Source organism: Nansenia antarctica (genome assembly GCF_963989245.1).
Source record: "Nansenia antarctica genome assembly, chromosome: 8".
NCBI classification, from domain to species: domain Eukaryota; kingdom Metazoa; phylum Chordata; class Actinopteri; order Argentiniformes; family Microstomatidae; genus Nansenia; species Nansenia antarctica.
The window spans coordinates 31,618,529-31,634,749 of record NC_137678.1 but is presented as its reverse complement, the minus strand read 5'-3'; the positions used below and the strand labels follow the sequence as shown (position 1 = coordinate 31,634,749).

General features: G+C 49.1%; 1 protein-coding gene across 1 annotated transcript in view; it reads left to right on the top strand.

The window, feature by feature from the left end:
• plxna4 (plexin A4) overlaps positions 1-14,404 on the top strand; it is a gene marked incomplete at its 5' end in the record, with an annotated part of 86,928 nt that extends 72,524 nt beyond the window's left edge. The window contains 2 exons of the mRNA XM_080538277.1: positions 6,165-6,315; positions 13,554-14,404. Coding sequence (XP_080394403.1) covers positions 6,165-6,315; positions 13,554-13,649 — 247 coding nt within the window. The 3' untranslated portion in view covers positions 13,650-14,404. The remainder of the gene's footprint in view (positions 1-6,164; positions 6,316-13,553) is intronic.
• Between the last annotated feature and the right edge of the window lie 1,817 nt (positions 14,405-16,221).

The window sequence follows — 16,221 nt, the reverse complement described above, 5'->3', positions numbered from 1 at the left end:
TAAAACAAAATGTTCTCTGAGGCGGTTAAAAAGTATTTATGCCTCAGCCGACGACAGGGATAGATGTGTTGCTCAGATGTTGTAGAAGCGAATGCACTAGGGCCGTATTCATCAGTGCGATGGGTACAATGTAAGTTGCTTTTATATTAAGGCTGCGTGATGTATATGTTTGTCAGATGGCCGTATAGTTGTTCCAAGTGATCTATGTGTGCGTGTTTTCCTCAGGGAGGTTGTTGGTTGTAAATGTGAGGTTTAAATATGGATGAGGGTCGGTTTAGCATAAGTTTTCATGAGCTTTGGCAATAAATAGGACAGGGGTGTATGTGGGTGTTTGTGTTGGTTGCACAGGAATCATAGGAAAAGTAGTTTTAGATGTTAGTAGTTTAAGATAGTTTAAAAGTAGTTTAGATTACTTAAAAGCTAGCCTATTAGCTACTTAGCTCTTCCAGGTTATATAATAAGGTAATATCAATGTAGTGTTCCCTGCTCTTTGCTGATTACTTTAGCACGTGAGGTGATTACTCATGGCGGGCCTAGTCTTTCTGCCATTTGACAGGCTGACCTGGAGCGAGTGAGTAAGCTGTTTACGTGGCGTGTGGCATTAGCGACTGGTGACGCTGACACGGCTTGGCACCCGTGGGAGGGTGATGAGATTGTAATCATACAGTTCCATTCACACACAGCACCGAGGACACAGGGACGGCTTGTTGCATTGGCTTTTATTTCTGCAGGAATAGAGTTTTGGTGCTTACTGCTTAACGTAGGTAATACCATCACATTGTGTTGTGTGGTGATGTCTGTCCAGATCCATTGGCATGTCGTGAGCTTAGAATTCTAAGGTTCTATCTCCGTTTAGGATAGTTCAGAGATATTGAGCATCAAAGTTTTTACATTCCATTATGTTTTGTGAGATGGAACCTTTGTATTTTATGAATTACAAACTAAAAAATGTCAACATTTTAAAAATAGTGTATTAGCTGAGGGGTTCTCTCACTGGCTTTGTGTTTGAGAGATCTACTCTTAAATGTGATGCCTACTGCAAAGTCTATCCACATGGTCATGAAATCTAATTAGTCTATCTGGAGTGAAATACACATGACTGACATCTGATTGTGCTACGCGTCCATGTATGGGTGTAATATGTGATAATGGTTAATGTATTATGTTTTGAGATTACAAGTTAACGTTGTAATCTATTTATAGCAGTTACCAGGGCCCAGTTGTTCAAAAAGTTTAATCTGGATCAGAATGATCCTGATTATTTTTTGGCTATCCTGGATCAGAGAAATTGGGGCGGCTGTGGCGCAGGAGGTAGAGTCGCCGTCTAATGATCGCAAGGTTGGCAGATCGGCGGTTCGAGCCCCGGCTGGCCACATGTCGAAGTGTCCTTGGGCAAGACACTGAACCCCAAATTGCTCCTAGTAAGCGGGCCGGCGCCTTGCATGGTAGCTTGGCCGCCATTGGTGTGTGAATGTGTTTGTGAATGGGAGGTCGTTGTAAAGCGCTTTGGAATAAGGCGCTATATAAGTGCAGTCCATTTATTTATGAATGAATGAATGAATGAATGGTCTTTATTGTCATTTATATAGTACAGGTACCATACAACGAAATTTGGGAGGGGGGGCTCCCCTGGTGCTAGGAAAAAAAATACTAAAAACAAGAAAGGAAAAAGAGCTGGTTTACATAAATAAAGGCTATAATATACACTATCCACTATACTATACTATACAAATACAACACTGTGCTGTACTCTATGCTATGCTATAAATATCCTAACATTTCCTATCTCTGAACCTTATGTACCCGAGGGTTGTCATATTGCACATAGTATTATTGCACATTCATTTAAAGTGTCGCAGTTTGCAGGTTTGAAATGTTCACAGTTGTGTTTCAGTATTGCACTTGATTACAATCTAGTAGCTGCCATCAAATTGTCTAGATTGTCCAGGGCCTAGAACCTAGGTCTTTGCTGTGTTCAGGGCCTGAATGGCCCTAGGGTAGAAGCTGAGCTTCAGTCTATTTGTCCTTGCGGACATGGTCCTGAACCGCTTGCCCGAGGGCAGCCGAACAAAGTGTTCGTTCCCAGGGTGGGATGGGTCTCTGGAGATCTTGGAGGCCTTCCTGAGGCAGCGTGTGTTGTACAGCTCTTCCAGAGAGGGGAGGGGGGCGCCGATGATCTTCTGGGCCGATCTCACGACTCTCTGTAGCGCTTTCCTCTCTGCGGCTGTGCAGCTGGAGAACCACACGCAGATGCAGTAGGTGAGGATGCTCTCCACTGTGCAGCGGTAGAAGGTCACAAGCAGCTCCTGTTTGAGGTGGTATTTCCTGAGGACTCTCAGGAAGTAGAGCCGCTGTTGTGCCTTTTTGATGATGGCTGCTGTGTTGGTCTTCCAGGACAGGTCATCCTGTATGTGCACCCCCAGGAATCGGAGGGTTGAGACTCTCTCCACGCTCCCTCCATCGACGAGCAGGGGCTGGACCTCAGATTTTTTCCTCCTGAAGTCCACGATGATTTCCTGGGTCTTTGACTGGTTCAGCAGCAGGTTGTTAACCTTGCACAGCTTGCCCAGCTGCTCCACCTCATCCCTGTACGCCGCCTCGTCCCCCCCCGAGATGCAGCCCACCACGGTGGTGTCGTCTGCAAACTTTAGGATGGAGTTGCTGGGGTGGACGGGGGTGAAGTCGTTGGTGTAGAGGTTGTAGAGGATGGGGCTTAGCACGCAGCCCTGGGGGGACCCAGTGCTGAGTCTGAGGGCTGTGGAGGTGTGGGAGCCCACCCGCACCCTCTGGGGGCGGTCAGACAGGAAGTCCTTGATCCATGCACAGATGGAGTGTGATAGTCCCAGGTCTAGTAGTTTGTTTAGAAAAGAATCTGGATAATTCTGGACCCAAGACCTCATTAACAACTACCGTCCTTCCCCATCTGTAACGACGAGCAAAAACGAGATCACCAGTCACGAAGCAAACAGGAACCGGTTGTTTACCTCTCTGTCCCCTGCACCTGAAACAAAAAAGTTTCTAAATAGAGTTTAGCGCCAGACTCTGACGGGAGGTGAGGAGACCGTGGTTTTAGATTACCTCACCAGCGGGAGGCTCTCCTCTCCCCGTCTTTCTCCTGGCAACTGTCAGACAGATGTAAATTAAACTGTCAGACACATCGCTTGAGTTCTCAACCCTCTCCCCAACCTCTCTACCATCCCTCCCCACCACACACACACATCTGGCTGTCTCTCTGCCACTGTTAAACACACCCTTGTTCAGGCAGGCTCTTAATGTGGCTGTGTGTTCTGTGGCTGTCCTCCTATATGTCTATTTTCATAACTTTGACATGTAAAGTGATATGAGTCCATGAGAAAGCGTGATATACATACGTAATGTGTTATTACCAGGGCTTCTCTCTATATCCTAGGTTTCCCTTTATATCCTAGGTTTCCCTATATATCCTAGGTTTCCCTTTATATCCTAGGTTTCCCTTTATATCCTAGGTTTCCCTCTATATCCTAGGTTTCCCTTTATATCCTAGGTTTCTCTTTATATCCTAGGTTTCCCTTTATATCCTAGGTTTCCCTCTATATCCTAGGTTTCCCTATCCTAGGTTTCCCTCTCTATCATTGGTTTCCCTCTCTATCCTAGGTTTCCCTTTATATCATAGTATAGTAAGCGTCACAAAAAAAAGAAAAAAAGAACATAGTATAGTATGATAGTCATACTATACTATGTGGTTTTTTTGTGACGCTTACTATATTACATCATAATACTAATGACTCTGTTGTCGCTCTGGCAACGCCCCTTTGACGTCCAATGAAAGAGGGCAAGACAGCACGTGATCTGGAAAAGCATATGGCTGTCACTCAGCGTAGACACGTGTCAGTCCAGACAGTCTGGGCTTCGCTCTCTGAAGACTCTGGTCCCTAAACCAGCGATGCGATGTTGACAGAGGAAGATGTCGACTAGGATGTAGTAGGATGTACTTTCAATCCAGCCAGGCAGAAATGGAACGGTCATACCTAGGGAAGGCACACAGAGAGACAGACTGTCGAGTTTAACTGCAAGACAGAAAGAGGGAGAGGGGGAATGCTCAGGGGACTGAAGACGCGTCGTCCTTTGATCTTTCATCCTTGTCACATCTTCATTAGCAGTCTGGGATAGCGTAGCTTCGGCCGGGAGCGCAGTAATGGAATGGCAGGTTTTGTCACGGTGTGTTGAGGGAGGCAGGTGTCTCCTTTGGTCTGGTGGGGGGGGCCGTGTCCCCTCCAGGGGTGTAATACACCGATATGAGAAGCAGAGCTAGGAACAGGCTGCAAAGACATCCAGAGAGAGGCAGTATGAGGCTCTTATGCATTAACAGCTAATACACAAGTGCTTACAACCAGATCCTGCGTGTTCAGTAGTTTTTACAAAAGCCAACTGTAACTCCAAGGAATCGATGTTGCCTCTTGTAAATTATGACAGTTGGATATTAGCTGTTATGTTTTGCCATACATGGGTTTTCCCCTGAGGTTCTTTGGCACGCTAGATGTTTTTGTTATTAATTTGCGCGGTTAGGCCCTCTCCCGATATCTAGATTTGATGTGGGATTTGATTGTCCCCAGACAATGACAAGTTTATCAGACCTGTCACACGGGCTATTCATCTGGGCCTGGGTCTAGCCTCTCTATGGAAGTAGAGTACAATAAAGACACTCCCTGTTTCAGGTTGTGTATACGTGGTATTATGGGAAAGAAGCGCACTTACACGACATGGCCAATCACCCCGTAGTACCCCAGGGAGGGACTTCCTAGACGTGTGGACGTGAGGCAGCTGACTGGATTCTTTGCGAGTCTCTGCAAGAAACGAGACGAACACCTTTGTTACTAATCCCCAGACACACAGCATTACCATACAGCACATACACAGAGTAACACACTACCATGAACTCCTGCTGTACGTGCTTTTCTGCCCAGCACGGATGCGTGTGTGTGTGTGTGTGTGTGCGTGTGAAACACCTTCCCGTTCCACCGACGGCCCTATGGCGCACTGCAACGCCCCCACCTGCCACTCACTATGCTCAGTTGGCTCAATAGACGCTGTTTCCCCGTGTGTGTAACACACATACACACACACACACACACACACACACGCCTTCTCCTCCTCACACTAACCCACCCACACCATTATCACACGGCATTCCAAGGCGTCTAGGAGCGGGTTTGTGCCGCAGGAATTAAAAATGTAAATGACCGCCTTTAATTAAAGAGTTGACGGCGGCGGGCAGCTGCTGTTGACAGTGACTGATTGCCTTTCCTCCTCCGGCGCTCTTTACCCTGACGCAGCTGAGCGACTCCTGCAGACGCGCGTGTGTGTGTGTGTGTGTGTGTGTGTGTGTGTGTGTTTGGTGTGTGTGTGTGTGTGTGTGTGTGTGTGTGTGTGTGTGTGTGCATATAATTGTGTCAGAGAGAGGGAGAGGAGAAGACGAGGGTTTCACATACCATGCTAAGTGTCCTTTCAAGTTGGCAGCTCGATTCAGGTCATCCTCACAAGGGAGAGAGAGAGAGAGAGAGAGAGAGAGAGAGAGAGAGAGAGAGAGAGAGAGAGAGAGAGAGAGAGAGAGAGAGAGAGAGAGAGAGAGAGAGAGAGAGAGAGAGAGAGAGAGAGAGAGAGAGAGAGAGAGAGAGAGAGAGAGAGAGAGAGAGAGAGAGAGAGAGAGAGAGACGCCTGTTGAGAATCAGGGGTGTTTGCTGAATGTTCCTCAGGGCTGTGAAAAGGGTTCAGGGTCAGACAGCTGTCACACACACTGAGGGGTCTTCCAAATACTTAACCATTACTCAACCCAAATACAATGTGAAACATGAATATCAGTAACCTAACCGCTGTTACATTTTGACCATTTAGCAGACGCTTTTATACAATTAGAGAATACAGGGACAGTCTCCCTGGAGTAACTTAGGGTGCCTTACTCAAGGGCACACTAGTGGTGTGGTGTTCCCAGGTTGGATTTGAACTCATGACTTCTGATCACCAGTGCAAATCTTAAATGTGTGTTTGTTCTGAGGTGTGTATCCGTGCCTCTCTACTTGTGAGTGTTCATGCAGTGTATTTCCTATGGTGAGTGTAGCCACATTAACCTTACAATGCTGTGTGTGTGTGTGTGTGTGTGTGTGTGTGTGTGTGTGTTAACTCTACAGGTATTACTCGGACATCAGTAAGATGCCGGCCATCAGTGACCAGGACATGAACGCCTACCTGGCCGAGCAGTCCCGCATGCACATCAACGAGTTCAACTGCATGAGCTCCCTCAGCGAGATCTACTCCTACGTGGGCAAGTACGCCGAGGAGGTAGGCATGGCAACGCACCCCGGACACCTGAAAAAAACTACATAATATGTGTTAAACAGGTTATATGAATGATATCAACTGTAAACATGATCTATTTTTACCTATAAGAGTGTTTTAGCTAATGTTAGCTGTAGTTAGTGAGCAGGCTGGTGTGTGTAGTAGTGTCTCCCAGTAACACCAGGCTGATGTGTGTAGTAGTGTGTAGTAGTGTCTCCCAGTAACACCAGGCGTGTGTGTGTAGTAATGTCTCCCAGTAACACCAGGCTGGTGTGTGTAGTAGTGTGTACTAGGCCCCCTAAACAAGGCCCCCTACATGGAGCGAAGTTGAGAGCACAGTAAAACGGGCAAGAACAGCCTCAGCCCCTGGGCCCAACGGCGTTCCATACAGGCTATATAAGAACAGTCCAGGCATCTTGAAGTACCTCTGGAAGCTAATGAAAGTGGCATGGGAAAAGGGAATCATACCAAAGGCATGGCGAAGGGCAGGAGGGATCCTGATTCCCAAAGAGAAGAATTCCTCAACCATCGACCAGTTCCGCCAGATCAGTCTACTGAATGTGGAAGGAAAGATTTTCTTCAGTGTTGTGGCCCAGAGGCTCTCAGTATTCTTGCAGAAGAACAACTTTGTCGACACCTCAGTGCAGAAGGCAGGGATAAGTGGATTCTCAGGATGCCTGGAACACACAAATGTCATCTGGCACCAGATACAAACGGCCAAGAAGGAGAAGAAAGACCTGCATGTGGTTTTCTTAGATCTTGCCAATGCCTTCGGGTCAGTGCCTCATGAGATTTTGTGGACAGCGTTCAACTTCTTCCAAGTCCCAGAGGGCATCACAAGGCTGGTCAAAGCCTACTTCCAGGACCTCCAGTTCTGTGTTACAGCACAAGCCAGTACAACTGCTTGGCAGCACCTCGAGATAGGCATAATGGCGGGCTGCACCATCTCTCCACTGGCTTTTACCATGGCAATGGAGCTCATTATTCGAGCATCCCGATGGGTTGTTGGAGGGGAGCGGTTGAAGAGCGGGCTGCGTCTTCCTCCAATCAGGGCGTACATGGATGACATGACGACAATAACAACAACAAACGCATGCACCAAACGCCTGCTGGATAAACTCCAGGGAAACATCAAATGGGCACGAATGGAGATTAAACCCAGTAAGTCCCGCAGTATCTCCATTGTCAAAGGCAAGCTTGCCAATGAGAGGTTCCACGTCAACAACGAGCCAATACCAACAGTTCTGGAGAAGCCTATCAAAAGCCTTGGCCGCTGGTATAGTGCAGAACTCAAAGACTCGAATCAGGTGGAACAACTCAAGCAGGATACAATCAGTGGCCTCAAGCAGATCAACAACACTGCTCTCCCTGGGAAGCTGAAGCTGTGGTGCTTTCAGTTTGGACTGCTGCCCCGTCTCATGTGGCCAATTTCCATCTACGAGGTCACACTATCCCATGCCAACCGGCTGGAGAGACTGGTGAATGCACAAGTGAGGGAGTGGCTTGGACTGCTGAGAGGCCTTAGCAGCATAGGCCTGTATGGCAACGGAGCCCTCTCCCTACCAATCTCAAGCCTGGTGGAGGAGTACAAATGTGCCAAATCAAGGCTGGAAATGACTCTCACAGAATCCCGGGATCCATTCGTCAGAGGTGCTGCTCCAATCCTAGCAACGGGGAGGAAATGGAAGCCATCTGCAGCAGTTGCGGTGGCAAAGACCGCCCTCAGACACCGGGATATAGTGGGGCATGTCCAACATGGCAGAGGGGGCCTTGGCTTAGAAACAACAACACCCATATGGCAAAAGGCTACTCCAACCGAACGGCGGAAGATGGTGGTTGAGGAGGTGCGCCACCAGGAGGAAGCAGCCAGGTGCGCCAAGGCAGTCTCCCAAGCCCAGCAAGGCCGCTGGATGAAGTGGGAGAGCGTGGAGAGGAGGAAAATCACGTGGAACGAGCTGTGGAGCATGGAGTCTAATAGGCTAAGTTTCATCATCAGAGCCACATATGATGTCCTGCCCTCTCCTACCAACCTACATCTCTGGTATGGAGAGGACCCAGCCTGTCTCCAGTGTGCAGCCCCAGCAACCCTCAAACACATCTTAGTGGGTTGCAAGACCAGTCTAACTCAAGGAAGATACACCTGGCGCCACAACCAAGTGCTAAAGTGCTTGGCTGCCGAACTTGAGCACAAGAGGGTAACCACCAACGCCATGCCTCTAAATGCCCAGACTACCTTTCCACAGAAAACAACCTTCATCCGGGAAGGGGAGAAACAGCGGACCAAGCCATCACCTCCAGACTCAGGCCCACTGAACGCAGCCCGGGATTGGGAAATGCGGGTAGACCTCAGCCAGAGGCTCACCTTCCCACCCGAAATTGCAGTGACAAACCTGCGCCCAGACCTAGTCCTCTGGTCCAAGTCCTGCCGGCGTGTCTTCATCGTAGAACTGACGGTCCCATGGGAGGAGGCCATCGATGAGGCATTCGAACGGAAGAGGCTGCGGTATGCCAACTTAGCAGTCGAAGCAGAGGGGCGGGGCTGGAACGTGAAGGTGTGGCCAGTGGAGGTGGGCTGCAGAGGCTTTGTAGCCAGCTCCACCACAAGGCTCCTGAGGGCAGTAGGGATCAGAGGACAGGCCCAACGGAAGGCAATCAGAGAACTGTCCACTGCAGCAGAACGGAGCAGTCACTGGCTGTGGCTGAAACGTAGGGACCCAACATGGGCTCCCAAATGACCACGTGGTGCCACCGTGCGACACACACCCAGGCCTGATCAGCCTGTGGTGAGCCAACCTCGGCAGAGGGTGTCTTGTGATAACTGGCCGAAACACCCAATGAGGTCGGGGACCACAACTGAAGATGTGTCGTACTGGTGGCACCACGTGATCATTGCAAAATTCCACTCCACCCAAGAGGACATCTCCAACTCCACTCAATTGTTGTGCTGAATATTTAGGGATTTTAACAACCAGTCCTATTAAGAATCCTGATGTCTGGTGTCAAAACCAGTGACCGCTGCGAAAGGGCAGCTGACAACCTGGGAAAGACCTGGTGACGGCCTGAAGAGACAGCTGACAGGAGGGAACAGACCCCAACGGGGCTGGCATGGGTTAGCTACCCGTGTTGGCAGGAGCCTTTCACTACACAGTGACTTGGTTCCACCCAACTATGGCTACGAAAAATTCAAAAGGAAAAACACCCCTAGAGTCTGCGAGAGCGGGGGCGGAAGATGACTCATCGGCGGATCACACGGTAACAGACCCTGGAACGGAAATGACAACGAATCAAATGATCAGCACGGTAGTTGACGGAGTAACAACACTGGCAGGACACAAGCTACAAAGCTGCATCTGTGGCTGGAAAAAGATAACATCAGAGAAGGGTCTCAAGATCCACCAGGGCAGGAAAAAGTGCCTAAGAGAGCTTAGCGAGGTGCCTCCCATTGACCACTACTTCCTCAGAGGTAGGGCAAATCAGTCGAGTGAAGCCCAGTGGCAGGATATTCACCACAGTCCACAGGGTATCAGAACCCCAGACGAAGCTCAACCAAGCACAGATCCATCAACGGACATGAGTCCAGAGCCTATCCAGCTACAGACAGCAGTGGAGAGGAAGATGAATGGACGAAAGCCTCAAATCTTGTGGCCTGCCAGAAAAAGGAGTGGGAACACAGACACAGACCTTGTCCATCTTCTAGAAGGTCTGAAAGGGGGCGTGGAAAGAAAACTGGACAAGATTGGAGAGATAATTTACAGCTATGGAGCAGAGAGATTTGGGGTGAAAAGTAAGAACCATGGGACACAGAAGGAACCATCAGCTCATCTCAAGTCCAGGAGACAACAAGAGATTGAAAGACTTGTGAAAGAAAGAAGGTGCCTGAGAAAACAGTGGAAGAAGGCCACAGAAGTGGAAAGGAAAGGACTTGAGGCACTACAGGCCGACATCAAGCAGCGTCTTGCAACACTGCGAAGAGCAGAATGCTTGAGAAAGCAACACAAGAAGAAAGAGCGAACGAGGACTGCCTTCTACAGAGATCCCTACAAGTTCGTCAAATACCTCTTTGTCAAGGAGAAAACAGGGACCCTCAAAGTACCCATAAGGGAACTAGAGGAGCACCTGAGGAAGACCTACTCTGACAACCAGAGGCATGTGCCAGCCAGCATTCCGGATGATATGCCACCAATCCAACCACCTGAGCACCAGATGGAAACAAGGCCCCCTACATGGAGCGAAGTTGAGAGCACAGTAAAACGGGCAAGAACAGCCTCAGCCCCTGGGCCCAAACGGCGTTCCATACAGGCTATATAAGAACAGGCCAGGCGTCTTGAAGTACCTCTGGAAGCTAATGAAAGTGGCATGGGAAAAGGGAATCATACCAAAGGCAAGGCGAAGGGCAGGAGGGATCCTGATTCCCAAAGAGAAGAATTCCTCAACCATCGACCAGTTCCGCCAGATCAGTCTACTGAATGTGGAAGGAAAGATTTTCTTCAGGTTTGTGGCCCAGAGGCTCTCAGTATTCTTGCAGAAGAACAACTTTGTCGACACCTCAGTGCAGAAGGCAGGGATAAGTGGATTCTCAGGATGCCTGGAACACACAAATGTCATCTGGCACCAGATACAAACGGCCAAGAAGGAGAAGAAAGACCTGCATGTGGTTTTCTTAGATCTTGCCAATGCCTTCGGGTCAGTGCCTCATGAGATTTTGTGGACAGCGTTCAACTTCTTCCAAGTCCCAGAGGGCATCACAAGGCTGGTCAAAGCCTACTTCCAGGACCTCCAGTTCTGTGTTACAGCACAAGCCAGTACAACTGCTTGGCAGCACCTCGAGATAGGCATAATGGCGGGCTGCACCATCTCTCCACTGGCTTTTACCATGGCAATGGAGCTCATTATTCGAGCATCCCGATGGGTTGTTGGAGGGGAACGGTTGAAGAGCGGGCTGCGTCTTCCTCCAATCAGGGCGTACATGGATGACATGACGACAATAACAACAACAAACGCATGCACCAAACGCCTGCTGGATAAACTCCAGGGAAACATCAAATGGGCACGAATGGAGATTAAACCCAGTAAGTCCCGCAGTATCTCCATTGTCAAAGGCAAGCTTGCCAATGAGAGGTTCCACGTCAACAACGAGCCAATACCAACAGTTCTGGAGAAGCCTATCAAAAGCCTTGGCCGCTGGTATAGTGCAGAACTCAAAGACTCGAAGCAGGTGGAACAACTCAAGCATGATACAATCAGTGGCCTCAAGCAGATCAACAACACTGCTCTCCCTGGGAAGCTGAAGCTGTGGTGCTTTCAGTTTGGACTGCTGCCCCGTCTCATGTGGCCAATTTCCATCTACGAGGTCACACTATCCCATGCCAACCGGCTGGAGAGACTGGTGAATGCACAAGTGAGGAAGTGGCTTGGACTGTCGAGAGGCCTTAGCAGCATAGGCCTGTATGGCAACGGAGCCCTCTCCCTACCAATCTCAAGCCTGGTGGAGGAGTACAAATGTGCCAAATCAAGGCTGGAAATGACTCTCACAGAATCCCGGGATCCATTCGTCAGAGGTGCTGCTCCAATCCTAGCAACGGGGAGGAAATGGAAGCCATCTGCAGCAGTTGCGGTGGCAAAGACCGCCCTCAGACACCGGGATATAGTGGGGCATGTCCAACATGGCAGAGGGGGCCTTGGCTTAGAAACAACAACACCCACATGGCAAAAGGCTACTCCAACCGAACGGCGGAAGATGGTGGTTGAGGAGGTGCGCCACCAGGAGGAAGCAGCCAGGTGCGCCAAGGCAGTCTCCCAAGCCCAGCAAGGCCGCTGGATGAAGTGGGAGAGCGTGGAGAGGAGGAAAATCACGTGGAACGAGCTGTGGAGCATGGAGTCTAATAGGCTAAGTTTCATCATCAGAGCCACATATGATGTCCTGCCCTCTCCTACCAACCTACATCTCTGGTATGGAGAGGACCCAGCCTGTCTCCAGTGTGCAGCCCCAGCAACCCTCAAACACATCTTGGTGGGTTGCAAGACCAGTCTAACTCAAGGAAGATACACCTGGCGCCACAACCAAGTGCTCAAGTGCTTGGCTGCCGAACTTGAGCACAAGAGGGTAACCACCAACGCCATGCCTCTAAATGCCCAGACTACCTTTCCACAGAAAACAACCTTCATCCGGGAAGGGGAGAAACAGCGGACCAAGCCATCACCTCCAGACTCAGGCCCACTGAACGCAGCCCGGGATTGGGAAATGCGGGTAGACCTCAGCCAGAGGCTCACCTTCCCACCCGAAATTGCAGTGACCAACCTGCGCCCAGACCTAGTCCTCTGGTCCAAGTCCTGCCGGCGTGTCTTCATCGTAGAACTGACGGTCCCATGGGAGGAGGCCATCGATGAGGCATTCGAACGGAAGAGGCTGCGGTATGCCAACTTAGCAGTCGAAGCAGAGGGGCGGGGCTGGAACGTGAAGGTGTGGCCAGTGGAGGTGGGCTGCAGAGGCTTTGTAGCCAGCTCCACCACAAGGCTCCTGAGGGCAGTAGGGATCAGAGGACAGGCCCAACGGAAGGCAATCAGAGAACTGTCCACTGCAGCAGAACGGAGCAGTCACTGGCTGTGGCTGAAACGTAGGGACCCAACATGGGCTCCCAAATGACCACGTGGTGCCACCATGCGACACAAACCCAGGCCTGATCAGCCTGTGGTGGGCCAACCTCGGCAGAGGGTGTCTTGTGATAACTGGCCGAAACACCCAATGAGGTCGGGGACCACAACTGAAGATGTGTCGTACTGGTGGCACCACGTGGTCATTGCAAAATTCCACTCCACCCAAGAGGACATCTCCAACTCCACTCAATTGTTTTGCTGAATATTTAGGGATTTTAACAACCAGTCCTATTAAGAATCCTGTAGTAGTGTCTCCCAGTAACACCAGGCGTGTGTGTAGTAGTGACTCCCAGTAACACCAGTGTGTGTGTAGTAGTGACTCCCAGTAACACCAGTGTGTGTGTAGTAGTGACTCCCAGTAACACCAGGCGTGTGTGTGTAGTATGTAGTGTGTAGACTCCCAGTAACACCAGGCGTGTGTGTGTAGTATGTAGTGTGTAGACTCCCAGTAACACCAGGTGTGTGTGTGTAGTATGTAGTGTGTAGACTCCCAGTAACACCAGGCTGGTCTGTAGTGTCTCCCAGTAACACCAGGCTGGTCTGTAGTGTCTCCCAGTAACCACACTAACACTGTCTCCCCGTGGCAGATTGTTTGTGCGCTGGAGCAGGACGACGCTGCCAGGAAACAGAGGCTGTCCTTCAAGTTGGAGCAGGTGGTCGCCTTCATGAGCCTGGAGAGCTGAGGACCGCATTTCCCAGGGCGCACTGGGAGACCCCGTCAGAAACCGAGCCGTGCCTGAGCGAAGTCCTGTCCATCTTTAAATCTCACCATCATCAACTCCTCCTCCTCCTCCTCCTCCTCCTCCCCCCCGTCCTCGTCCTCCTCCTCGCCGTTTCAAAGACGACTTCCTGTTATTTTTTCTTCTCCTTCCTCTTCCTGACGAGCGTTTTCGCATCTCATCCGCTCCGCTGCATAGACAAGTAGACTGACTGGTGGAGGGAAGCTGGGGACTACTCTTCCCATGATGCAATGGAAGGGGCCTCATCTCAGCTTTGCTGTTGTCGAGTCCAAAAGGGTGGCTGCCTGCAAGATCGCCATACTGGCATACTTTCAACTCCCCTGTTGGAGAGAAAAAAATAAAAACATTATATTTCTGTTGCCTTCAAAAATAATGCTGATAGAAAAGTCTTTGAAAACCACAACGTTGGGTGTCAATTTGTTCTGACATTTTTTATTTTATTTATATATATATAGGTTAGGAAACGAAACTACTATAGAGTCCACGTTTATTGTAGTGCGCTATATTCAACATGACAACACAACAGAAAACTTAAATGTCAAAATGAGGACCGCAAACCAAAATGATCACCTCGGAAAAGACAAAGAAAGAACGGTTTGCCAGGTTTACACTGTTACCTAGGAGTAAATCATACATATCCCAGAGTTTGGTTAGAGTTCAGGCAAACTTTGAATGTTCTCTCAATGTAGCTCAAGATGTATTTAACAGACTCTGATGGGGGGGGGCTGGGGAGGGGTTAGTGCTTCTTGAACTTTGTCCTTTTTTTTTTTCTTTTTCTTTTTTAAACTTGACTGACTTTGAAATCTAGTGAACAAAGTCCCCTTTGCTGCATTGGTGCAAGTCTCCTCTCTCCCCAACCTCCATGTAATTCTATAAGGAAAATGCTCATTCTGCAATCTGCATCCATCTGGCTTCTGTGGTACTGCTAAATTAACCTGATTATTATTATTATTAGACATATGTAGTGGAGGGAGAGAGACCCGCGTCTGACCCTCCATGAGAAGCACACGTCCAACTTCTATGACCACAGTGACCTGACCATGACCGCAGTTCCATCACCAGGAGCGGTCGGACTCTGACCCTGCGCTGCTAATGGACAGAGTCACTTGACGGTCTTATCAAAGCACACACACACACACGTACACACACACACACACACAGACTCCGCAGCTGTCCAAGACTGACTGCCATGAGGGCGACTTTACTCCTGATTACTAACCCCCTGCCTGACCAGAAGAATACCGGGGGGTGGGGGGGCGGGGGGGACCGACTGTGAAATGTACGGAGAAAGAGAGAGAGTGACAGCTTGACAAGTGCAGTCTTTGGACCCGATGCTTTTAGATTGAGACTTTGAGGTTACTGCTTAAGAGGCCACTGCTGCGAGAGAGAGAGTGGTTCTTTCACTGGACGTTCAGTATGACTTTGGGGGAGGGTGGGGGGGGGAAATCACCGGATGGACTGGTCAGCCGAAAACCAAAGGAGCTTGAAAATTAAGAAGAAGAAAAAAAAATGAAAAAAAAAAAAAAGCTGTTTAAAAACAAAATGTATTGAAAAAAAAAAAAAAAAATGCCACGAAAGGAAAGGAAATGACACAAAATAGATTTAGTGAAAAAAAAAAAAAAAAAAAGTCCCTCTCACAAACAAACTCAAACAAAAAAAAACCTGTGTGATTTCTGACCTCAGTGTGTCGAGGGGGGGGGGGGGCGGGGGGCTGTGGATCTGTCCTGCCCACGTCTCTCTCCTCCATCCCGGCTCCCCGGGTTTCTCGGCACACCGTTTTCCCCCCCTTTGTCCGGTTCCAACTTCCGCTTTTTCTTTGCACAAGCGTGGAGACTCCGAGTTCCGTGCTGGATTCCAAACTCAGAGCGTCTGAGAAGCTCTTTGTCTGTGTCAGTGTAGTTGTCCTCCAGGCGGCCTTCTCCTCTCAGCCTCAACAGCTGAAGATCCAGAGAGGGAAAAACACAAGAGAAGGAAATGTCATTAGACAGACAGACATGGACAGACATCGTGGATGTGAGACCTCCGATTGGAGGATGAGAGAGAGACGATGGAGCCGCCCTCCTTTCCTTTGACCTCTGACCTTTATTTTGCCTTGACAACGTGCCCCATGTGGTGATGTGAATGTGTGAAGACCACCCAGGTCCACCTTAGGGTCTTTATTGGCTTTTTAAGCGCATGTAAAACTTCAATTTAAGAATAAAAAAAAAGAATAAAAAACGGAAAATAAGAGAAAATTAAGCCTTGCAAATGATGATGTGGATGTGTTCTTTTCTTTCTTTTGCTTGGAAGAATCTGATGGGAAAAGTGGGATTGATTCATGTTAAAAACTATAACTTCCGTTAAGGTGGAACCTTTATCCCTGTTCACCCCATACGAAACCTCATTACCATGTTTTGTGAAAAGTGTTAGATGCTAATAAAGAATAAAAGTGGTACCTTAAAAACAAATATATTATATACCCTTGCATGTTGACCTATTTGGATGTTATGAAATGGAACTGCCTTGCAATCAAAGA